The sequence below is a fragment of the Netta rufina genome (genome assembly GCF_964035555.1).
Source record: "Netta rufina genome assembly, chromosome: 1".
NCBI lineage: Eukaryota > Metazoa > Chordata > Aves > Anseriformes > Anatidae > Netta > Netta rufina.
This window is the reverse complement of record NC_140123.1, coordinates 168,033,869-168,058,830: the sequence shown is the minus strand read 5'-3', so window position 1 is coordinate 168,058,830 and position 24,962 is coordinate 168,033,869. Positions and strand designations below refer to the sequence as shown.

The window sequence follows — 24,962 nt, the reverse complement described above, 5'->3', positions numbered from 1 at the left end:
TTTATTTTTGTTCTTGAACATGTGTTTGTTTGTGTGTGTGTGTGTGTCCAGACACACACGCTCAGAAAGCAGGAAGCTAGAGATGACTGGGTGTATGTATATATGTATATATGTATAAATGATGTTGAAATAAATTGTGGTTTTAGTCTGTTAACTGCACAGAAAAATTCTTACCAGACTGCCATTGCTATTTCACTTTTAAACATGGCTGTGTAAGGAAAAGACAATTTTAATAAATAAAAACAGTAAAATTCACAGCTGGGTTGTGTTTTATCGCTTCAGATGAGAACTTTGAAAGCAGGGGTGATAGCAGAGGAAATAAAAAGTCTTTTTAGTCACAGAATAACATATCTGCTAGAGAAAGCTGCAGTATGAATCTCCTTTTGTCCTAACATCATATATACATACCCATGCATCCATAATAATAAAATAGATGCTATTCTATGCAGTTCTTTATATTTCAGTTCTCTTTTTCAAATTGGTGAATTCCACTGGCAGAACATTATGCTGAATACAATGACAGTTGTTTTCTTCACAACTGGTCAGGATATGGAAATATGTCTCCAGTGTAGAAAGTAAAAGTAAGCTAAAATACATCTTGTGCTGGCTTTGTTATTTAAGCACACCAACAACCTGAACTTAAAATATAGTGTTATTAAATGTACAAAGCTCATTTGCAGCCACATTGTTCAGTATTCTGAAGTCAATTGACTGTATCTGTGTAATATTTTTGCCCTGGTTATGGCCATTATAACAATTTTCTTTTAAAAATGAACATGCACGATGTAGTCAAGAATAGCCATTGAGCTGTTGACAGTCTTGCAACTTTCCAACCATGTATTGTAAGTTCAAAATAGCATATTAGAAACTCTTTTTAAATTGCTAGGTATTATAAAAATAAATCAGCTAATATGAGGCATCTGATCAAGTAGCTGTTCTGCAAATTACATCTGAATGTAGCAATGAACAGAGATTATATGTGGACATGTTACTTTGCTAATTGCAAATCAGAATCTTTGTAAGTGGGAAATCATTTAGGGATAAAAAGGAGAGGCAAAACCTCAATAGGCAATAGTATTTTAAGTTTGAACCAAAAATCAAAAATAAATGTTAACACTGAATATTCTTTTCTCCCTCAGGAGTATATTTTAAGACAAGTTGCATCAATGTATCTCAAGCTTGGATGGCCAACGAATAATTTAAACAAATCGCTTGTTCAAGCATCCTACCAACATGAGTACTGTTATATTTGTCTTTCCTTCTTCCCTTCCTTTCTATGCAAGATATGGTTGTAATAATGCACTCTCCTAAAATCTGGTGTGATCGTTAGCATGTCATACTTTCCTAGCTCTCTCTTCCATCTAGTTTTCTTTTTTGGGTTAGAGGGAGAGCAGCAAGATACTATGAGATTAATTCTGTCTTCCTGAGTTTAAAGTACATGATTTGCTATGCTTTAAATTAATATTAGTCTGCACTAGATATTTAAGAAATTGGACTCTTGACCACAGAGGTCTGGAAGTGTAAATAAAAGCTGGGTTTGGTCCATGGCTTTTCTTTCGCTGTTGCAGCAGCTGTAGGCATGTAGTGGACACTGAGATTTGTGTAGTTGGATTATCTTTGATATGTTAACCAAATATCAGCTGCTACCATTGTTACAAGAAATGCATTTTTGTAAATATTCTAACATATTTACTAATGGGGTCTTACTGTTTTTTTGTTTCGTTTTGTTTTGTTTTTTCTTTTAATTCGGGCAGAGAGTTGCGTCGGGAAGTCATCATGTTGGCCTGCAGCTTTGGTAACAAACATTGTCACCAGCAGGCTGCAACGTTAATCTCCGATTGGATTTCTAGCAATAGAAACCGGTAAGTAGAACAGAAATGTGCATTTCCCTTTCTCCTAGTCAGAGACAATGTAGCTGGCATCCTCATACTTTTGAGACCCCGCACAGTGCCAACTCCGCAGCATGGTATGGGGGGAAAACATCAACACCTGTTATTTAAAAATGGCTGTGGGGCTTCAGAATAAAGGATTTAACTTTGAATGTATGAATGGGTGCAGGGGACAACAATGTAGCCTCTGCTCACTCCTGATAACCTGCTGTCCAATAATGATATGCTAGAGGGCAAGAAGATTGGTTTTAAGGAGGAGTTTAAAGGAAGAAAGATGAAAGTACACAGCATCAGCAGACAAACACCTAACCTGCATCTGGGCCAGAGAGCAGAAGGTGCTAAGTGATAGAAAAAGTGAGAGAGGTTACAGGAAGAATGACTGAGGAGCAAGAAAGGAGATGGAGCAATATATTTTAGGGAAATATTATGTAGGTCTTACAAGTGAAGACTTGGAAGTTAAGCGTGGTTCAGGAATACATGGAAATGCTCATGTAAGGTTTCACAGAGGGGGGTGAAAATGCTAATGTGTCAAGCATTAGCAGTAATGTACTGGTTTGACAGCAAATTTTAAAGTTAGGCTGTCCTGATATAGGGTTACTCAGATGTGGCAAGGGAACACAGGCCATCGACAGTGTATGAAATTTATCTTTTAAATGCAAGCAACTAGGAAATGTTAAATTATTAAAGATAAAAGTATTTGTGTAGTAATCAATAGGCAATGAGATAAGTACAGCCTACAGGACAAGCCCATGACTTCTTGAGAAAGACTGATTTTTTTTTTTCATGATGTGGAATGTGAGTATGGTAGTATTTGTGTAAAACCATCACATGATATTTTGATTTAAGTAAAATATTTGACTTTCATATAACAGAGGAAAAGAGAATAGGAAAATTCTGTTCTCTTTCAGTCCCAGTCTCATATTAGCTCTTCAAAAGGATCACATCTCTATAGACAGACATGCAGGATTTATCAAAGACATCTTGGCCAATAAGATGTTTATTTCCAATTAAAATATATCTGTCTGTCTGTCTTCATAATCTTTGAAAATCCTTTTCATATATACTCAGTTACGTACGTAAGTACCTAAGTGTTTTTTTTTTAAAAAACACCCATGAACTGAGCGTTGCTGGAAATTACATTTCTGTATGACTTTGAAACTTCTGAAAAAATGTTGAAAATATGACGATATACCTTTAAACAGGATGTGTGGGGTTTAGGATTTTCCAATGTACGTGTACATTAGTTCTAATAGTCAGCAGCAACAATCAGCATAAAACTTCAAAGAGGAAATTACAGAGAAAGAATTATTGGGAACAATCTGAAGAAGTAATTTGCTTAGATATTCATTTGCAAAATTAGTTAATCAAGCCTAGCACCATCTATTAGCATGCACAGCAGTAGATTATTCAGTGTTAAAAAGCTGTCACCCTGAAAAGCTTTCTCCTACCCTGTATCTACATCCCTTCCAACGGGATTGAAGAAGGAGGCATAAGGAAAAATAAAAAAATATATATAAAAATGCTTATTGCTTTACTAACAATAGCAAGAAAGGAAAGGAATACATTTAAGGAGCCATCTGAAGATTCATCTTAGCTTTTCTATGGGACCATTCTTGGGAGCACAAGATTGTAGCTGCCAGCATATGACGAGTATTATGATAAAAGCATCACAGCAGGGCAGAGGAAGAGAATAGCTAGTAAGTTAAAGCAGTACATTTCTCCAAAGAAACAGCACAGTTCTGAAAAATAGCTGCAACAAATAATGTAATTACAAAATATGGATTGACAGTCAGCTGATAAATAGAGGTACTACTTGCAAAGAAGACAGAAACATGTTTTTATTTATTTATTTAGATTATAGGATTTGTTCTGTTCCCCACCCAAGAATTTACCAATTGCTGTTCTCACAGCAGTTTCACGTACTGAATATAACTAACAAACGAGTAGACTCATTTCATATGTAGTTATATTCAAAACATTGCAGAGGCTAGTAGTTGCAGCAGCTTAGCAGACATAAAATCAGCTTATATTTTACAGTTAAAACATTTGTAGGGGTCTGTCAGTGCTCTCTCACGAATGTTCAGATTCCTGCAGCAACTGAGGTACCACATATGACCTTTGCTCACTTTAAATTGACCTGAAAATCAGGGTCTGTTATTCCTGCTTCTCCACCAAGCAAATGATGATGATTACACAATAAGGATTGAATTACATGATGTTTGAGTCATGCCTTTTTCTCCTTTAGCACTTCAGAGACAACAGCTAGCTGAAGTACAAAGGGCAAACAGATAACAAGATACATGTAGAGAGCACATCCAAAGGTGCCATTTTGTCTTCTTTTGGATCACTAAAATATTTTACTCAGTTTGATGGCCCTAACAGCTGCTTGGGAATTCACTGAAAACAGACACCTCAGAATCTGCAGGAATCCCTCAGAGCTTGTTTCCTCACAAAGAAGGGTAAACTTGTTCTGCTTATTTTTCCCCTCTGGCAGTGCCTGGAGAGAAAAACAGACAGGTACAGAAAATACTTGTATCCCTGCCTATCCTATTGATAAGGAGTGGGAACTTTATCAAGTAAAGTTGTATCTGCTGAAAACTACCCTAAAAGTTCTTGTAGAAACAGAAAAAGGATATTGACAGATGAGCCGCCAAGCACAAAGTCAGAGTCCCAGAGAGTGTGGAGATCTTCAAGGAAAGAGTGTCTCTACCTGTGTGGTTCTGTTTCTTCTTGAAATCTGAGATTTGCAGTGTTTGTGAATGGCTGTCCTTCTGGGAATCAAGTAGTACTCTCTCCAGCAAGAAATGTTGGAGAGGTTTTGTGTAAAAGGGAAGCTGGAGGTATTTCTAATGTCATGATACTTTTTTATACAGGCATAACTTGAGTTTGATTATGAAAACAAAAGTAAAGGCTAATTTGCAACCTTTCCACCCATTTCCACCCCCAAAAAAATTTATTCGGTGAAATAAGGTGTTTCATACAATGAGATAATTCACAACCAGTGCATGTTGGAGGGATCACAAATTTTACAAAGCAGTAGACCCCAACAAATGAGACTAGAGAATTAGGCTTGTGTCCCAAGATCCTAATCAATACAAAATTAGGGTAGTTTTAAATTAATACCACATAAATGCACAGGCTGTAAATCATGTAAAGGTCGTTGACTCTCTGGCAGTTACTGCAGTCAAACTTTAAGCATGCCTAGTTAATAATGCTGTAGAAATGCTAAAATCCATACCTTTTTGACATATTTTTGATCTGTAGCTTTTTAGAAGTTCTTTTGAAATTGTTCTCTATTTCACTTGCAGCATTTAATTATGGATAGAGGGTTAGGTAATAAACAAATAAAGTAATGTCTAACTGTTTTACCAGCATATGTCTACAGTTGCTGTGGTTCCTAGTAATTTAGTCTGGTAGGTCCAGAAATTAATTACCATCTACTCTTCACTGTAGGGTATTGAAATAATCATAATAATCAGTTACGGTTTGTACTTTGTAATTACACGTTCTTTACCGTGCAAATAATTTACCACTGTTCATGCAGTAAAATAGTGGTCATTTATAGCACAAAGCCAGAGGTCCTCTTTGTGTTTCCAGCACTACTTGGAAAAAAGCCATTAGATTTCCAACTGTAGCACTTCAGATTTTTTTAAGGAATTAGTAAGGAAAAATGATCTGCAATATTAGCCTCCATGCACTAAAGTGGAAGTTGACTGAGAGACATGAAGGCTTGAATTTCTAGAGAGTTAGGTGTTGCAATGCCGTGTTTTCAGATACGTGGCTCACTGGGCAGAATCAGATGCTTGGAGTTACACTTCCTACAAGGAGATATGGAAGCTTCTAAATAAGCTTGGTGGCAGCCAGTATGCGGAGTGAAGAGCCTCTTAACATGGCACTGTGGAGAGGGAGAGAGCCCTGTTAGGGTCCAGCACTAATATGTAAATTACTATCACAGAGTTAGGGATCCTTACAAAATACACCTTCAAAAGTGTCACTAAAGCAGTAAAAGCTCTGCTCCCTTGCTCCCTTGGTTTTCAAACAGGGGATGCTCCTTGACCCCTTTTTAAGCAGTTATTCTGTGATTAGGTTGTAACTGAGACTGCTGTAGAGCCTCAGTGTAATACTTCAGTCTCATGCGTGCCACATGCAGACCACTCTCATCACCTTTCTCTGAGGTGTCTGGGACTGGCTTAAGACACACTGCCCTCCTCTAGTTCTAGTTCTAGTTCTGCCACTGAGATTTATCTCATTAGCAAGAGAAATAATTCTGCTCTTCAGCCTAAAGATGAGAGCATTCATCTGAGAGAGGGAGGCTTGAGCACCTGAAATACCAGGATTACTTATTACATAAAGGGTTTTAGGTGGTATTGCTAAATACACGCAGGATAAACATGAAGATTGGACAAGGAATGTAACTCTAAAAAAAATTGGCTCTAAAAGGAGCAAACTGAACATATAACATCACCTAAGTAGCTCTAAGAGGACAAGGCATCTTTTTGCATCAGTGTAGGAATAGATACAGTATTTTAATCCTTACAGTTGTTAAAAAAGATTTGATTATTTCTTTCATCTGAAAATCTGAGATCATAATAAAAGTATTGGTTAATTCTTTTTATTCACTGAATTTAAATCCTTTTGCTCTTTTAAAATGGTTGGTGGCTTTGAAACAATTTGCTTGAGAGTCTGCATTGTCTTCTGACTTGATATGAAGGCAAAAAATTTTTTTGCTCTATTAATTTGGGGTATATGCCATTCCTGTACTGAAGGAATGGAAACTCTTGAAGCTTCCATATGCATGTTTAGAAAATACAAGCCTAGCACAAAACATACAAGCACAGTGAAATTTCACTCGTAGTTTGAGAATGTAAAGTGAATGGAATTCAGTCAACAGCAGAATGCTACACAAGAGAAGCTACTGTTGGCTGAAAATTGAGATGTTTGCTTCTACCTTCATTTAACAGGGCTCATCCCTGTGAAGCTCTTTCATGTGTGAAGAAATAAATTATTCACACTCCTTAGGTATAACAGTATTGTGGTTCAGCCTAAAAAATTAACAAAATTACCATACAATGCTTGCCTGAGCTTGAGACTCATCCTTGTTAACCCCTTTAACCTTCACTGCATATCTGTTCTGAAAGAAAAACATATTTCTAAGAGGATTAGCATTTTCAGACTTTCTGCCTTGGCTAGACAGGGTAAATGCGTATTTCTGAGGTTCAGGAAGGAGAGCTGCAATCTGTAAACTCCTGGCAGGAGGTATCGTAACAATGGTTAACATGCTAATACTCAGCATGATGGCTCAAAGCATAACATATCCACAGACACAAGCATGTTTTTGCAAACCTCTCTGTGGGTAACAAGCATGATTTTCTTCCAGCTGCTGTTACCATCCATCAGCTACAGGTTGCCACAAACACATTTCTGCTGGCAAAACGGACTGTGGATATATGCTCGCTTGAGGCAACGTTAGACAGGTTAGCGTGAATACATGAACATGTGAGAAAGCTGCTCTGAACTGAGATGGCTGATTTTGCCTTCAGCAGATAAAGGCATCCTTGTATTTTTGTTCTGTTCGTAGTGCTGTGGTGATGCTATTCTTTTGCTAATGGGGAGCAACGAGCAGTGGGAGATGATAGTATTGCTTCAGACTGAATTACATAGTGGTGTTTCTCTAAGACAGTACTGAAGCCATTGGAAAGCCCCTAGCTATTCAGAGCCACTTTGGTTTGCTCATATTTTTTCTTTATAAATATAACCATTGATGTTTATTGGTTGCTGTCTTTTAAATAGAAACAAATTATCTTAATCAATTCATTGCATCTCAATCCCTAAATCCCCCTAGAAAACTTCTAGTAAATGCACTTGATTGATATTTAGTAATCTAGTAGGTATCTAGTAAATGCACTTGATTGACTTCATGTCACCTCAGGGCAATTTTAGTGTAAATGTTTTTTTTTTTTTTTTTTTAATTATTATTATTTTTACTATTATTCTTCTGCCACAGATTGATCAGTTATGTTTACTTAGAATACTGCCTTGCAGATATCATCAATGGGAAGATCCAATATTTTACCCCCCCAGCCTTGCATAAATCGAAGGTTGCATTCTGATGTCTCCTATACAGTTGATAACTATCTGCTAATCCTTAATCAAGAGAGTTACGCTTACTGTATTATTTCATAAGCAGAGTTAATGTTCAATACTTAGCTGCTTTCTTAATACTTTTTTTCTTTTCCTTTGCACTTCTAAGTGTACTCCCCCCACCCCCCTTTTTTTTTTTTTTCCAATGAAAGCAATACTTAGATGAATAGATTATGTTTGCAGCAGAATGCAAACTGTTATGCAGGATTAGACTGAAGTCAGCATCTATTTGGTGTTCCATGGGTCAGCTAAAGGTTACATTCTTCTGTCTTCATCAGTGCGGAGAAGGAGAGACAGCCAGAAAATCCTGAATGCAAATCCAGATATTTCAAATCTGTTCTGATCTCTAGTCATCTGGTTTGTTCTGAGGACTTTTGAGGTGCTAAGTTGGAGTCAGAGATATGGAAGGAGAATATGCCATGAATTTTCCCATTCTATCTGTGAATTTCAAGTCCAAACACACTTGTGTGTCTTTTTGCACTACAGATAAACCGTTTTTATTTACTAAAAAATAAATCACGGTCTTGGCTGATTGCATCATAGTAGTCAATTACTTTATTTAATCTTTTTAAATGTAATGATATGAATATGGGCTTTTCCAGTGGTTCCCATCTGCCAGTTCAAAGATTTATGTTAAACACTGCTTTGGCTGTTAGGAAGAGTATTTAATTCTTTACCTGTTTTAAGAAAGGTGCAAATAATGAAGTAAAATGGCTTCCCTGAAATAATTTGAACAAAGACAGAAGTAACCAAGAAGCCTAATTTGAGAATGCTAAATCCCCATACTTGCTGTGCAGAATTTCTATTTACTCTGCAAGGGACAATGGATTCACGTTAATCCAGCTGCCTAAATTGGCAGTCTGCTTACTTGGATGGACCTTTAACTACTCAATGGAAATGCCACCAGGAAAAAACAAATTGCACTGCTGGAGCTGCTGTAACATACCTATAAATGAAACTATCCATAGATCTGAGGGAGTGGTAAATAACACAAATTACGAGTCATTAATTGAGATCAATTTCCCTGAAGTTGGGTTTAAGTGATAGAAAATCAAATGTTTTTCCAAACAAAGCATTTTCTCTTTCCTTTTCCTCCTCTCTTATTTCTCTCTCTAATTATTTGAGATATGTGATTTCATTGCTTTGTTTCGCATGTGTACATTAGTGCTACAGTCATGCAACAACTTGGAAGTGTACCTAAGTTTAACTGCTTACATAAGGATTTGTGGGAATGTGGCCAACAAATTAATTATTTTTGTTAGTTGCTTGGAAGAGGGACTAGCTTCTTTTTCACGGGTTTGATGCCCATGAGTTATTTTTGGATATCATTAGCAGAATATATGAAAAAAAAAATAAATATTTTTTTTCCACACATGAATGTCTAATAAACAATAAAACGGATCCCTTTTGCTGTGTTCTCAACCCCTAGAAGTTTTAATTACTGAAAAATTCAGGCATAGCTGTTCATGCATTTTGAAAGGTTTTTGGAGCTTTGCCAGCTAATGTCAGCCAATGTTGCTGAAGTGATTTAACTAATTAATAGGTTGTTACAACATTTGAGTAGAATCTTACACTGCAGTCAATAAAACTGTTTAAGGAGGAAGAAAGTAGTGTTGAATGCACAAGTTAATCAAGGAGTTAGTGCTCTGAAAGATCATCTGGGGAGTATGTCTGAAAAGAGGGAGGATTTTGTCTTGTGAAAGACAAAACCAGGCTTTTTAGGGCAGATGGTTCAGGTAGCATTTTTATCTTCTGCCTTCTGTATTCAATCACAGAAAAATTGCTATAAATAGCAATTCTGGATTAGCGGTAACTAATTTGTAATCTTTAGAAGTCAGATAGATTCTTTTCCATTTTTTTTCTTCAGGAATGACCTCTCCACAACTTTGCAAAACAGTTGAACAGAAAGGACTGTATACTTTTCTTGCAAATAAATGTCCAGAAAAGTAAAAAAAAAAAAAAAAGTAAAAAAAAAAAAGCCTATCTATTCAGAGATTACTTACAAAGGAGTGCATAACTCAGGCATATCTTGAATATGTAAGTAGTGTGTTAGCTGTGGGATATCTTCTGTAGGAAACAAAAGGACCAGTAGTAGTAACCATGACTTTAGGAATGATACAGTCTCTGCCTGCCTCAGTCAGACCCATGTGATACCTGAAGCTCTGAAGCACAGAACTAGGAGTGAGGAGAACTGTGCATAGTCTATGCATAGCTTTGCCACGTAACAGAATCGCAGAATTGAGAATAGTTCAGGTTGGCAGGGACCTCTGGAGGCCATCTGGTCCAAACTCCTGCTCAAGCAGGACCTCCAAGGGCAGGTTGCCCAGGTCCATGTCCAGGCAGCTACTAAGTGTCTCCAAGAAGGGAGACTCCACAAACTCTCTGGGCAACCTGTCCTGAACAAATTGGAATCCTCGGTTAATATCCCCTGAATTCAATATGTGACACACAGCTAAATATCAAGTCCATCTGTACTTCAGTTTTCAAGGGGTAATTCTGCCCTTGCTCTTCAAGCTAGACATGTGCTATGGTAGAGGACATTCCCCACAGTGGAACAGCCAGCATGCCTCCTGGAGTTTGTAACAATTAGTAAAAGTACAATCTTTGGGATTGCCATCTCAGAAAATACAATTTTTGTCGTGCTGCTACTTGTAATGGAATTTGTATTACATATCTGCAAAGTACCAATATTTCATTATTTCTTATCTTAGCATTGTAACCTATTAGACAAGACTATAAATATAGTCATCAAGAAAAATAGGCCTAAGTTAAATGTTAAATAGTTGCAAAAATAAAGAATAATGTTTCTGATTAATTTTCTTTGTCAAATATTACCCTAAACAGTATTAAAATTTGTCACTTAATCAAAGAAGTCTAAACTGTGTGCAATTACATTTTTAAAAATTAGAACACAGTTTGCCCAGAAGATAAATAATTATGGTTCAATTTTATAAATGTATCTCCAATTGTTAGAACATACTTAAATAGGAGCAAGTATGTACCAATTAATTATAACTTAGAAGATTATTCTTAGCTCATTGTAGAGCTTTATTATTCGTTCTTGAAAAAAATCCCTGTAAAGGCACAGCACGATTTTAATTATTTTTTTTCTGTTTAATTTTTAACTTTTTTTTTTTTCCCCAAAGTATTTAATTTTTAAACATGAGCTCTGCTAGCCACATATTTCATTCTCACCATCATATCTCTTAAGCAAGAAAAATAAAGTTAAATAAATTGGATCAGTATTCAAATAAAAGCCATTTAAAGTGACACTTTCAAAAGTTAATCTTTGTCTTTATTCTTCTGAAGTATCCATCAATCATATTAGCTCTTTAAAAATAAGAGCAGCCTTGAAGGCCCAGATGAGGTTTAATATAAGAAGGGGATACATTCTGCAGTGTTACTACCTAAGTAACACTGAAACAATAGTTAATTTTATCCACTTGATTCAATTAATACAGGGGGCTAATGTTCTCTGTGTTGATCCAGTGCAATGGAACTGCAGTTTTGGAAAACCATTTTTCTTTAATCTATAAAATTTTAAAAATCTACACACTGGGAAGATTTTATATGTTTAGATAACAATGGCACCTAATGATTGGAGAGGGGAGAGAGCAAAAATCTGTACAAATGGAAAAAATTCAATTAGAAGGCTCTCTATTGAGGCAATAGTTAAATTACTTTTGGGATATTCACATTTTCATTCTCACAATTTTCATTTCCACAGAAGGGAACCCCCTGTCTACGGTTCTGATTACAAGCCTCTCACAGGAGTAATTTGTAGCTTTTCATAGCTGTAAGTTTCATCATTTCTAAAGCTGTAGCTTTTAACATCAGTAGTTGTTTCAACGTTTGTGGGGGTTGATTTTTTTTCACACTATCCTAGTGACTTAGCTTATACAGAGAAACCTAAAACTTTCCCTGAAGCGACTGGAGCATTGTGAGTGTGATACACAAATGTGGTTGCAGTAGAGTTTTCTTAAACATAGTGACATCTAGGCTGCAGGCATGGGATCAGTGCCATCACTTATTGTTAAGTCCTTCTTCCTTCTCAGAGCACTGAAATGATCCTGTGGGTCTAAAATCACTACTTAGGATATAAAGGAGAGTAGCTGGGAAAGCCTATGGAGTTAATATGTTTTGATGTAACTTTCGAAAATGTAAACCTCACAAGTGAGGAATGCTGACCTTTCTGGGGCTTAGCATCCACCGTGAGTTATCTCTGCTTCTGACTGGACTCAAACACAGAGTGACAGTCCTTCCAGCATACAGTTCCTTCTTACCTGAATTAATGGCAAAATCGACTTAAAAAGAAGTGCTTTTTCCAGGTGCCTTAAAGTTCCTTAGGGAGTGAGTTGTCCGAGTTGCATCTTTCATAGTAAACCAAAGACAGCATTTCTGCTGTCGATGCTCAGCAAGAACTACATGTGCTTCTAAAAAATGATTTAGTGTTTGTGTGTCAAGATATGAAGTGCTTTCTTTCATAAACATAAAGCTTGACTGGGTTCAGTTCTTCATATTTAGATACCGTGTGGTAAGACAGATTTGGGGCAACCAGTTTGGTCCTATGATCAGGAAGCATCTCCTACTCCGGTTCAGTTAGCATTTGTTCTTTTGACTCCTGTCACTGTATTAAATTCCAAAGTAAAATTAAAAAAAAAAAAAAAAAAAAAAAAAAAGAGAGACATTAGCTGGCAAGAAAGTTGTGCTTTACAAATAACCCAGTGACTCTGAAAATCACAACACAATGGTAAATAATATCACTTCCAAGTTGTATTCAATGTACATGTATGTGTACATGGCTGTGTATTTATGTTACTGTAACTGCTGACCCAAGGTTTTGACAGAGTTGCAGTTTTTAAGAAAACTTTAAGCCTCATCTCTAGTAATATAATCCAACACAGTGGCAGCACCTAAATACCTACTGTATTAATTTTAGTGTTTCTTGATTTCTTGTGTTAAAGTATGTAGTCAATTTTCTATTATACACTCCAGTATATGCAGTTTCTTTTGCATTTGCTTTTTGAAAGAGATAGGAAGCAGGGGAAAATTAAACTCTTGAGACTCATTAATGTTTGAAATATTCCAACATGAGCTTACTGATAGACTTTCAAGTTAGAAATATGAATTCCATTGGTGTGAAATAGAAATGTGGTACCTAACTCACATGGATAATTCTCTAAATGATAACCAAACTCACATTTTACTAATGATAACTCAGTTTGGGGGAATCAAAACTCAGTGGTATTGAAAGGCTCATGAGAATGATAGCTTGTCTTCTTCACTAGATATGTATGTCTAAACATACTCTTAATGGCTCTTGCCAACTTTCAGAATTGTCTGGTTTCCTTGGTCTTGGTGTAACAGTTCTGTAGGAACCACAGGAGCAATTGCTTAGGCTCAATATAAGCCAAGGCTGACTGGTCCTGGATAAATTTGAGGAGAGTTACTAACTTTTTCCAGTGCAAGCTTTTTAGGTCTTCAGAACATGACTGACAAAATTAAAAAAAAAAAAAAATTTAAAAAAAAAAAATCTAAGAAGATAAAAAGGAGTGTTCTTAACAGAACTATGGAACTTGCATTTTTGGAGGTCCCAGCTAAGTCTTGGTGACATGTTGGAATTGCTTACAATACGTGGTCATAACCATAATAATGCTGATTTTGTGGGACAGCTGGGGATAGAGATGTTACCACACAGTGATTTGGTGGTGGGAGGAAGCAATAAGATCTTAGATCATGTCAGGATCTGCACAATAGCAGTAATCCACTGTGGTTAGTTAGTTGCAGTTCATGGCAGAGGTGAGCCATTGCACCTCTAGTTTTGTTTTAGAAGACAATGTTGCTGATATGTGCTAAACACAATTAGAAGTTTCATATTCCTAGTAATTTCACAATGGATTACATTTCTCTTGCCTACCCTTTCAGTTTTTCTTTGGAGAGTTTGCTCCTGAGTAAGTGTCTGGATTTGTCTGCATCAAATGCAAAATAGCATTCAGCGGTAGTTGAATCAGCCCTGTGTGGCTCTATTAGCATGGGTCCATGCTAAAAATTTTCCAGGAAGACACACAGTCTTGATCTGTGTCAGTTCAGCATAAGCAGAATTTATGTGACTACCTGCATCTGGACCTGTAGATGTGTCCTCAGAGCTGATGACCACACTAATGGCCAAGAACATGAATGAAGTCTCAATTTTAGGCTTTATTTTCTTTTTTTTTTAGTAGTAACCTTATGTTACTACTTAGAAAAAGAATAGCAAAAAAGCAGCAGGCATTAATTGCCCAAAGGTCTTCAGCCAGGTGGAGGAGGAGTGCACTTCTTTCCTGCTTGCTTTGATTTAGCTACATATTCTTTATATTCTTTTCTTCAAGAAACATCATGGTTGTTGGGACTGGTTAACGCCTTAGATGCAACAACAATTTTTATCCCTTCACAGTCATCAACATAGACTTTCCTGCTTTGCCTCCTTCCTTCTGAAGTACTCATGAGCAATCAACATTTTGAAATGTTAGAAAACAATGCTGGTTTTATTTTCCAGGGGTTCAAATATGGCCAAAAGGATCAGCTGAAGCTTCTTTAAAAGAGCACCACTAAGAGCCTGGCAATAGAACGTTTCAGCGGAAAGACTTTATTTATTTATTTATGTATGGGGGGCAAATAGATGGGGAGTAAAAGAACTTTGATTCTTGAGTGGTGTGGTCTGGTCTCTGGTGTAAATGTTGGTGAAAGTCTTAAAATAGTAATGACATCTTTTCTCTGTGCTGCATAAGATATGATATCAAGTTTTACAGTAGAAATTTCATTCTCTGTCCCACTGTATTACTGCCCAGACACTGACAGCAGCTTTCTATACTTCTAGATTCTCTAAAGAGATTTTGCATATGAAATTCCAAAGGTGGTTAGTATTAGTATTTATTATTAGTAGTAAATATTATTAGCTATTAGTAACCAGAGAAGGGTATTTTGCTACAATTTTTACCGGCAAAAAGAGGGTGCATTTTCCTTCAAATCAGAAACATATGAGAAAGGTCTAGCTTTACTTGAAGGAATACCCTGCAGCCGTCAAATGCTTCAGCTTCTATGCTTATAAGAAATATTAGCAGGGTAGGAAATTCAAAGCCCAGCTGAGATCTTTTTAGAAGAAAACAGTACAAATGCATATCCTATACTAAGTCTGAATTTGGCTTTAAAAAGCTGTTTATCTTAACTGTAGCCTGCGTTTATAGTACTTAAGTAGCTCATCAGCTCACAACCATCCTGTAGCATAGCTGGTTTTGTATTACTATTGATAAGAAGAGTAAATGAACAGATCTCTGAATTTTCTTTGCTTCTGAAAACACCATTTTTAAGTAGAATTTTCTCCTTACTTCTATGTTCCTGTATGAGTATGAAGCACTTTACAACACAAGCAAGGAGGAATTTCTGGCTGATCAGCTCCCACTTTGAAATCTCAGTACTAAGGACAGGAAGAGGAGTTTTGGCGCAGAGCCCAGCAGCAGGCTGATAAGATCCTGAGCTAATTTGTAGAGCTTATGTTACCTGTCCTGTAGGTTATGTGGTACATTACATGTTGATGAAATGGACAACCATGATTTATATCCTTTTGACAAAATGATGGTTATGAAAGGAACGACAAGCATGTGTTGCCTATTAGAAAATTCATCAGGATGTCTGGGAAGATTTTGGTGGACGTAAAGAGATGTAAATGTAGTTTTCCAAAAAGTGATTACTCTTGCACTTTAATTTTGGAGTCTCCTAAAAGTAGTGATGTTCTTCCTTAGTTTCCAGTGTCAAGAAGCTGCTTATTTAACACAGGTGCTATTACTGTTTTCTTTTTTAGAATCCCACTTAATGTGAGAGACATTGTCTACTGTACAGGAGTTTCACTGATGGATGAAGATGTATGGGAATTCATTTGGATGAAATTTCATTCTACCATAGCAGTGTCTGAGAAAAAAATATTATTAGAAGCCTTAACTTGCAGTGATGACAGAAATTTGCTCAATAGGTACAAAACATTATATATCTGTATCTGTTACTGATAATCATTTCAATATTTATGGATCATCACTTGAGCTTCGGTCTAAATGAAGAAAACTTTGCTTTTAAAGCACAGGCATCTATGTAAACTGTCCCATGTTTTTGCATTATTACACATGAAAATTAAAACATATTATGTCATTTCACTTCCGAATTGTTCTAAATTCATAAGAGATGTTTGAAACCTTATAATAATTGTTATGTTTTATTGGCATAGCCTTTATATAAATGTATTGACCAGTCTGATCTTATTGATTTCAAGGAAGGTTCCACTCAGCTTTTACTGAAATCCTTTTCCATCCCTCCAGCTATGGTAGTACCAGCATTCCGTACCAAAACTAAAGTTTATTCTGATTCATAAATATGTCTGATCTTTGGAATTACAGAAATAAACCAAGAAACCTGGAGACTTAAACAAACTGTTTGTTTGTTTGTTCTGAGAGTTTTTAGACATGCTGTTGTCAGAATATGCATTGGCAGATCTAAATAGGATTTTTTTTTCCTTGTTATTCCTACAAGGCTTTTGAATTTGTCTCTCAACTCAGAAGTTGTCCTGGATCAGGATGCAATTGATGTGATAATCCATGTAGCTCGAAATCCACATGGAAGGGATCTTGCCTGGAAGTTTTTCAGAGAAAAATGGAAAATATTAAATGCCAGGTAAAGATAAAAAAAAAATAAATTTATCTTTGTTTTATTGTTTTGACGTAATTCATATAAGTATTGTGTATGTATTTATTCATTTAAGTTCCTGAATCTAACCCACTCTCTTTTTATTTGTAAATAGAAATATGTCTCTAAATATGAAATGCATACACAGGAGTCACAAATACATGTATTCATATATTATCAAACATTCATGGAAACATTTCTCTCTTAGAGATCATCTGTATATATATACCTGTTACTGTATTGTATCTATGCTTATGATAATGAATTCTAGATGCATGTCAGGTGCTGCAGTTCTACGTTTACATAGATAAAAAAGCAGTAGTTCCCAAAGGAATTTTGCTGATTTTAAGTGTGGTAAAAAAAAAAAAAAAACATATATATATATATATATATATGTATTTATTTATATATTTTTTCAAGCACATTTATTCAACTGTGGAAAAACAAAAGCAAAGCAAAACAAAACAAACAAAAAAACCTGTTCTTGAAATATTACTGCTTTCAAAAGGAAATCTGACGCTAATATCATGTCATCCCCTTTTCTTCTGGACTTTTATACAGAAAGTAGATGGCAGCCAAGTGCTGCCCAGTGCAGTTTGTTATACACAGGATAGGAGCTAATTTTTTGTATTCCTCCAGGAGTTTATACAGGGATTTATGCCTAAATAATTTAGGCATACATTGTCAAAATTCATATTGCTGCAAACACATATACAGAAGTTGCATATGCATAAGTGTCCTGCCTCAGCAAGTATGTTCATCTGCCAACCTAGCTAACACCTGTGATTTTAAGCACAGCCACAATTAACCAGTGTAGGCAAATGGACAATGTTTAGAAAATTATGCCAGATGCATTTTTTTGTGTGTAGAGGTTTTAATTTTAGATAGTTTAACTGCACTTAAAACTATAATTTTATTTATCTCATTTGGTATGCATTGCTGTGTTATCTGACTTCACAGCAATCAGCAAGGCCTCATCAAAAAACCTGTTGTATTCTTTTTTTTTTTTTTTTTTCTTAAATGAGAAAATAGCAGAGTCTTGGCCCAATAGCCATGTCTTTACCCAACATGGGCTTTGTATTATGCTCATTCAGTTTGATCTCCAAACACTAGTCAGAGTCATCAAAAGGATTGTGTTAGTTGACATACACTCTGTGCATTTTTCTGAAAGGGACATCCATTTGAGTTTCTGTCAATTGCCAAAGGATTCAATGCAGTGGAACGAAATACTTCATACAAGCATGTGTGACGCCTATTGAAAATAATTTCATTTTGTAATTACAGATTAAAACCTTTTAAGAGAGAATTGCAGAGGGTAGAATTGGTCTAACACCTTGTCCCTTAAAATATTCAGTGAAATACATGATTAAATGCAGAATTAGGCTTCTAATTTAAGCTTTACACACTGGTACATTATTAAAATGCAAGCTTTACTGCTGAATTATAGTTCAAGTATACTCTGTCCCAAGACGTTTTTCTGCCATTATAATTCATCATTTAACTTTATTTAAAACTGTAATACTTTGTAATAAACATTAATTTAATAAGATGATATCTCTATGGTATTTTCCATTGAATTTATTATAAAAGATGTTGTCATATCAGATAGTAATATGAAATAGCTGAGGGCAATTGGATTATGCTATAACACTATTTCCTGTAACTTTAAAACACTGCTTATCAAACACTTAGAATGACAACAAAATATTATTATCCCTTTGTAATTTTACATTATACTTGTATATGCATTGCCCAGAAGATATCAATAATGTTGGAAGTCTTTAAAAAACACTTATATTTCATTTGCAAAGGTTACATAGAAACTAAGGTGCCTTATATGTCTTTTGTCAGTGGGAGTAAGACTGCCAGGTTTTATAGAAGTGTGAAAAAGAGAATTGAAAGTTCTATGCTCGAACTGTTAGCTGAGTGTGCAATACTTGGGCCTCTAAATTATTTTGATCATGTGTGCATGTGTGTGAAAATTTACACTAACAGTGCCTATAAGAATTCCTTCATTCTCAAGTGCTGAATCATTTGTCATTTGGGGGGAATTTGTCAATACGTGGGAAGTCATTTGCATCTGTCCAAAGTAAATGGAATATGCTGCCTTCCAAGTTCAGTTCACACAAGTACAAAGCTTGTACAAGCGTAAGGCATTGGAGGATCACTTCCCCACAGGTACAGGACGGCCCATGACTCTATAATGTTTCCAGGAAGAGTTTAAGGTTCTGCTTCTGAAGAGCCCTTGTCTTTTCTATGAAGTGTAGGAAGACTGATATTTGCAAGACAAAATGCTTTCTCACGTATTTATATTAATTTTTATGTTTCATCATGATACATCTATTTTAAGATGTATCCTTACTAGAAGGTTTGCCAGCAGAGGCTGTTTCAAAATTGCTTTTAGTGGCTGACTTTTTACCAAATATGCATAATGGTCAGTAATCAGAGTAGGTCTTCACAAAGGCATAGTTTTCAATGGAAGGAATTTTGCTACTTGTTCACACTGTGGCTACAATGCAGACTGCAAAAAAATAAAAACCTTGCAATGATTTTCATGAGGTTGCTTCTCTAAAGTGGATTGGTAACCTTGTCAAAAGACCCCATCAAGAACAGCTTCCAATTTTCCAAGCAGTCAATTATGAGGCTAAGCTGAGAATGTAATAATAAAGGGCTTTGTTAGAAAGCCTAAACGTGCTTAAAGGACCATGAAATCCATACTTCCCATAGGAGGCGTTTGCCTCTGGATGACTCTATATGTCAGTATGACTGAAGTTTTTGGAAAAAGACATGTACTTGCTGAAATATCCATGAATAATTCATGGGTATTAGTGGTCAGGAAGTAGGATTGTTGGTCTCTATAGCAATATTTCCCTTCATACAAGCTCAAGGTAGCAAGCAACACAGCACACACCTTCCTTGAAACAGAAACTTCTCAAAAAACATAATTTCTCTTTTATTTCCCCCTCTCTATTCCTCTCTCTGTGCCTGTCCCTCTCGCTTTCTCTTTCTCTCTCCCTTTTGGATGACTTTCTGGCTTACAGAACTTAGGTATTTAAGGGTAATTAATTTAGGGCTAATAGAAGCAGAACAGAAAGCTGTGTCTGTGCTAGTTCATTTCACTTTGAATTTTGAATGCCTCCTCTCTATCAGTTTGTAAAAGCAGGGTACAAACTGAATTGTTCCCCTGGATAAACTTAATTGTAATGAAGTCTATTAACATTACTTATGCGTGTCTGACAAGAGAACTGAATTCTTTAAAACAGTCCAGTTCAGATTAGCTAGATATTGCTTTGGATGTATGTGTAGATAAGCACAACTATTTGTAAAGTGCCACTTGCTATGCTGATGTCTAACTCAAACACTTGCTTTCGGTTTCCATTGGTATTGCATTCTCCATACTAGAAACATTGGAAATAAACACTACCACAAGCTATTCCAACATGTGATGCAAAACTTCAGGTGTAGTCTGGTTAATCTTATAAGCGATGTAGCTGCTTTGTCTGGGGGGGTCAAAAAAAGCTTGTGGACAAGAAGGTGGAAGAATAGTGTTTGAATAGCCAGTTTCAAACTACCCATAGAATGTCATTGCTGATTGCCATTGAATATCCTACCCAGTAAAAACAAATTGGCTTCTAAATATTCTTTGCTCAAGCTTTTGTATTTTCATTGACAGGTTGGTTCTTTGAGCATGTTACATCATGGCCCTGGGAATTATTTTAGCACTATTATTTTATATCAGCATTAATTTAATTATCAGGTACTGGAACAAGAGGATTTGACTCAGTTCACTTATCCAGAGGCTATTTGTAATGTAGATAAAGTGGATGAATGGAAAATGCAGGGAAAGCTGCAGCAATTCCAAAAGTTTATGGTAATGGTACAGCTCCTCAGAATATTTCTCCTTAGTTGCTGTTTCTCTCCTTCTGTGGTGCCTGTATTTTGAGCTTCTTGGTGTCATGACATGGAAAGCTACTAAGCCTATTCTGCTTAGTAGTGTCTGACTAAAAGTTAAGTATCAAGAGCTCAGCTTAGAAGTAGGTCTCAGTTCAGGTTTCTGGCATGAAACACTGAATGACAATGTCTGATTCCAATGCTATACTCTTGGACCTCCAGAACTGTCCCACATCTTCCCTTGCTTACAGAAGACTACTTTCTCATTTTCAGCTGGCCTGGTTCTTGCACTAACTCTCTGAATCTTCTTTTTGCCCTTACAGGTATGGAGAAGCATTATTTATGAATTCGAAGCTTATCAGTGGGGTCACAGAATTCCTTAATACTGAAGAAGAACTAAGAGAGGTAATTTTAAGTGAATTCCAGTATGTGAGGCTATTTTTGTTGATGGAACAGGGCAGGAGCAATTAGGTGACAGCAGCTGCTAAGGTCAGAGAAGCTGAAAAAATGTGTCTGCTGAATGAAAGCAGGCCTGGAGGGACAAGGAGTGACTTTGTGTTCCTTTACACTCAGTCAGGGGCAGCACTGGGAGAGTCAGTGTTTTTGTAGGAACCCTGGCTGCTCAGCTGGAGTTGGACAGCATGAGGATGAGGAGCAGACTGCAAAGGCACCCCGATGTGTAGGGGAGGTGCCAGGAAGTGGGTAGTATAGGTAGCTCTTGGTACTCTAAAATTTTGCATTTCTTCCATTCATCTGGCAGGATCTTGCTACAGTAATTCTTTATTTTTCTTCCACTAAGATGTGACAGGCCCTTAGCTGAATTTAACTTGAAACAGGGTTTTACATCTCTAAAATATAGTATACTTTACATAGGAGATTGGGATCTCACTTTTAAGTGTTCTGATGTTGAAAGAAAAACTAGAAATAACTCTGGAGCAAAGGCTTGGCTGGATGAGTAGGACTCGTTTTATTTTTATTTTTATTATTTTTTTTTCTCTACTTTTGGTTGAGAAGCTGAGCAAGAGATCTTTCTGTCCAGATTAGCTGATGCTGCAGAGAGCAGCCCTAAGAAAAACCTCAGTGGTGAAAGTAGGAGAAGCTACAAGAGCCTTCACTGTTTTTTTATTGCCTACTGTATTTCAATGTGAGAAAAGCTGTAAGCCCTGTTATTCTGATCAAATGGCATCACAATAATTTGTTCTAAATGCTAATTGTTCCTTATTTAGTTTGTCAAGATCTTTCACTTTAAATTAACACCTGCCCTGACTAAGATATTTGTGCAGTTGCCTTACATTCTGTTTATGCTCTGCTCAATTTTACCCCAAATGGGTCAAATGATTCATACACAGCATAATCACCGTTAGTTGACCTCTAATTCTGCTGCAATATTTGTGCCCAACCATTTGCATGCACTCAAGTCAAGTGGCCGCTGGTACTTTGGGAAGAGCCACAGCTGTCTTCCCAAGGCTACCCAGCTGGGAAGGATGGTACTGGCTAACACTTGAGTATCTGACCTGCAAAAGGAAGCTTTCTGTACTCTCAATTTCTACCTCATGATAGCATTAGCAGGCTTCCTGTTTATACTTCCCAGAAAAGAAACTGGACACGTAAAAAAAATTGTTATAAAAACTGCAGAGATCAGGCAAGGTCTGATTTTGATAGTTCCCAGGTCCCTCCCATCCTTTTAGCTGGGATGGGAATGAGATAGCTGCAGGACTAGCTTTTTCAGTTTTCAGCCCATACACAAAGGGAAGCAGTTGGAAGTTAGTTTTAAACACACAAGGTGATTCTGGTATCACCAGGAAACAAAAATTTACTAATCATGAATAACTGCAGCTAAAACTACCTAATTTTATACAAGTCAATATAACCAGCAACCTACTGTGCAGATCAGCCTTGCAGCTCTCACTTAAAAAGAACAGTAATTCAAAGCACACCAGTGCCATCAGCTATAATAATCCAGGGGCTAGTGCTATAATTTGAGTATACATGAGAAGAGGCCTTTTCAGTTTGCTCAAAAAAAGATCAAAGTTTTCTCATAAGGGAAAGAATCTGTTACAGACATTCAAAGATCAAAAAAAGATTCAAAGATGAGTGCCCACTTGCTTTGTTGCCATCCTCTTTCCACTGTAACGATCCCTTCCTTTTCTAAACAACCAGCTTGTACTATATCATAAAAAGGGTTCTGCAAATCAAAAGTAAATAAATTTGGTATGAAGTTTGATTGAACCAAAGAGCATCAGGGCTGCATTCTACTGACATTTACACATACACCTGAATTAGAAGCACTTAGAGTGCTCCCAGTTTAGTTTCTTAGGTAGGAAAAAAGTTCAGAGCAGCCCAGCTGTTTGCACAGTGCAGCAGCGAGAGGTTTCCTACGAGAGGTGGAGGAAATGATATTAATGTGATCCAGCACTGACATGTCAATATCTTCCAGTGTAATTTGAAGCAATTGCATCACATATAATTGACAGTCTGCTGTCTTATTACATTTCCTTTTAAATCCTTCTACATGATAGTACATTTACTGCAGTGGTGATTGTGGAGGTTTGTCCTAAATGCCTGACTTGTTTACATGAACTGAAAATATTTACTTTCCTTAGTTCTTGCAAATTTAACCTGTTAAATTGTATTTCCAGCTAAAGAACTTTATAAAGAGTTATGAAGAGGGAACTGCTGCCTCTTTCTCTCGTGCTGTGGAAACAGTGGAAGCCAACGTACGGTGGCAAAGGCTTTATAAGGAAGAACTATTCCAGTGGCTAAGAAAATCCTTGACACACTAATCTGTCTTTCCAACTGAACTTTTAACCTGAAGCTCTGCAAAAGGAAAAGAAATTTTAGAAATGTTCAACATTAAAATCATGAAGACAAGATCAGATTCCAGGGAGAAGTTTTCTATTTCCTTTTTCTTAATTGTGTTTTGTTTGTTGGTTTTTGGTTTGTTTTGTTTTACACTGGGTTCTTGTGAAATTGCCAAGAAGCTTTTCAGAAGAGAAGGTCATGAATGCTTGTGAAATCCAGTCCTCAGTGTACACAACCAAACATGATATTAAGTGGTGCATGTAAATGGTGAAGAAAAACTAACAAACAAAAAAAACCTTCAAAGACTATTTTGTGCATGCTTGTATTGTCCCTGCCTGTATTCTAGCATGCTTATGTATAACAGCCACATTTTGTATGTGAATTCCAGTTACATCAACAATGGGCATTATACAAAGCACAAAGACTATCTACGACAATCAATGTTGCAACGAACAAAAGGAAGGGAAGGAAAAGGAAATGCAGAAGGCTTCCAACTTTGGGCAGTATGAGATATAAAGTTGTCTTTCCCATTAGCTGCCAATTAGTCCACAACTGAGATTGTCTTTTAATGATTACAAGGGTGCCAGCTCATTTTCTGAGTTGCCATTTGTCATGTATGTAGCTGCAATCTCCATATTCCTATATTTAAATTAGCATTTTGTGGGAGGAGAGATTGAAAATGAGAATAAGAGAGGACATCGTTGATGCACTATAATTATATAAATTTATTCACTGCTGATCAGTGAAACCATCTAGTTTTAGTTGTGAACGTATGCAGTGTTTATGAGGAGAACTTTGCATTGATTTTATAGAATCCATGAACCACCTCTTCTGAGCAATTTTACAAGGCAGTGGTATTCATGATCGGTCACCCAACCTGGGCAGTAATGACTTATGCAGCTGATAATACACAAATTTTATAAACAAAGAAAAGATTCAAATGGAAATTAGCAAAAGGGGAGAATGTCTTGCATTCAAAGACAAAATTAATCAAGGGCTGTCTTGAATCTTGTAGATTGGCTGCAGTAATGTTTTATTATAATAGAGAAATCAGAGTCTCCATGTGGGCAATATTTTGCAAATATGGGATATACCTTTTACACCAACTTAGAAAAGTGAAATACAGAGAAAGATGTGTGTGTGTGGATTTATTTGTACTAGCTAATACTGTGAACATTGTTTTCTCTTTCCTTGTATTTCATATAGACTGCTCTAGATGAGTGATGCTTTTCTTAATCATATGCCTGTTTCTTTTTTTTTTTCTCAGTCATTAATCTGTGAGATCAGTTATGCAGTGAAAATGCTTGTTGTACAAAGACCATCTGCATCATTGGTGCTATGCGTAAAGGAAAAAACTGATGCATCTTAGGGTCAAGTACTCTATTATGTCTGCACCATGAAGGGAGGAAAAAAAAAGCAACAAAGCTATAGAGAGTTTACAGGAGGCAGGTTGCAGCAGCTTCAGAGTGTGACTGTAGATGTACAACAGTGTTTCTTTATCCCAGCCCATCACAACCATCTGACCACATC

At 36.4% G+C, this 24,962-nt stretch overlaps 1 protein-coding gene across 1 annotated transcript in view; it reads left to right on the top strand.

Annotated features, from left to right (window-relative positions):
• TRHDE (thyrotropin releasing hormone degrading enzyme) overlaps positions 1-23,413 on the top strand; it is a gene marked incomplete at both ends in the record, with an annotated part of 198,963 nt that extends 175,550 nt beyond the window's left edge. The window contains 6 exons of the mRNA XM_084302453.1: positions 1,140-1,237; positions 1,755-1,862; positions 15,868-16,035; positions 16,587-16,727; positions 20,954-21,035; positions 23,270-23,413. Coding sequence (XP_084158579.1) covers positions 1,140-1,237; positions 1,755-1,862; positions 15,868-16,035; positions 16,587-16,727; positions 20,954-21,035; positions 23,270-23,413 — 741 coding nt within the window. The remainder of the gene's footprint in view (positions 1-1,139; positions 1,238-1,754; positions 1,863-15,867; positions 16,036-16,586; positions 16,728-20,953; positions 21,036-23,269) is intronic.
• Between the last annotated feature and the right edge of the window lie 1,549 nt (positions 23,414-24,962).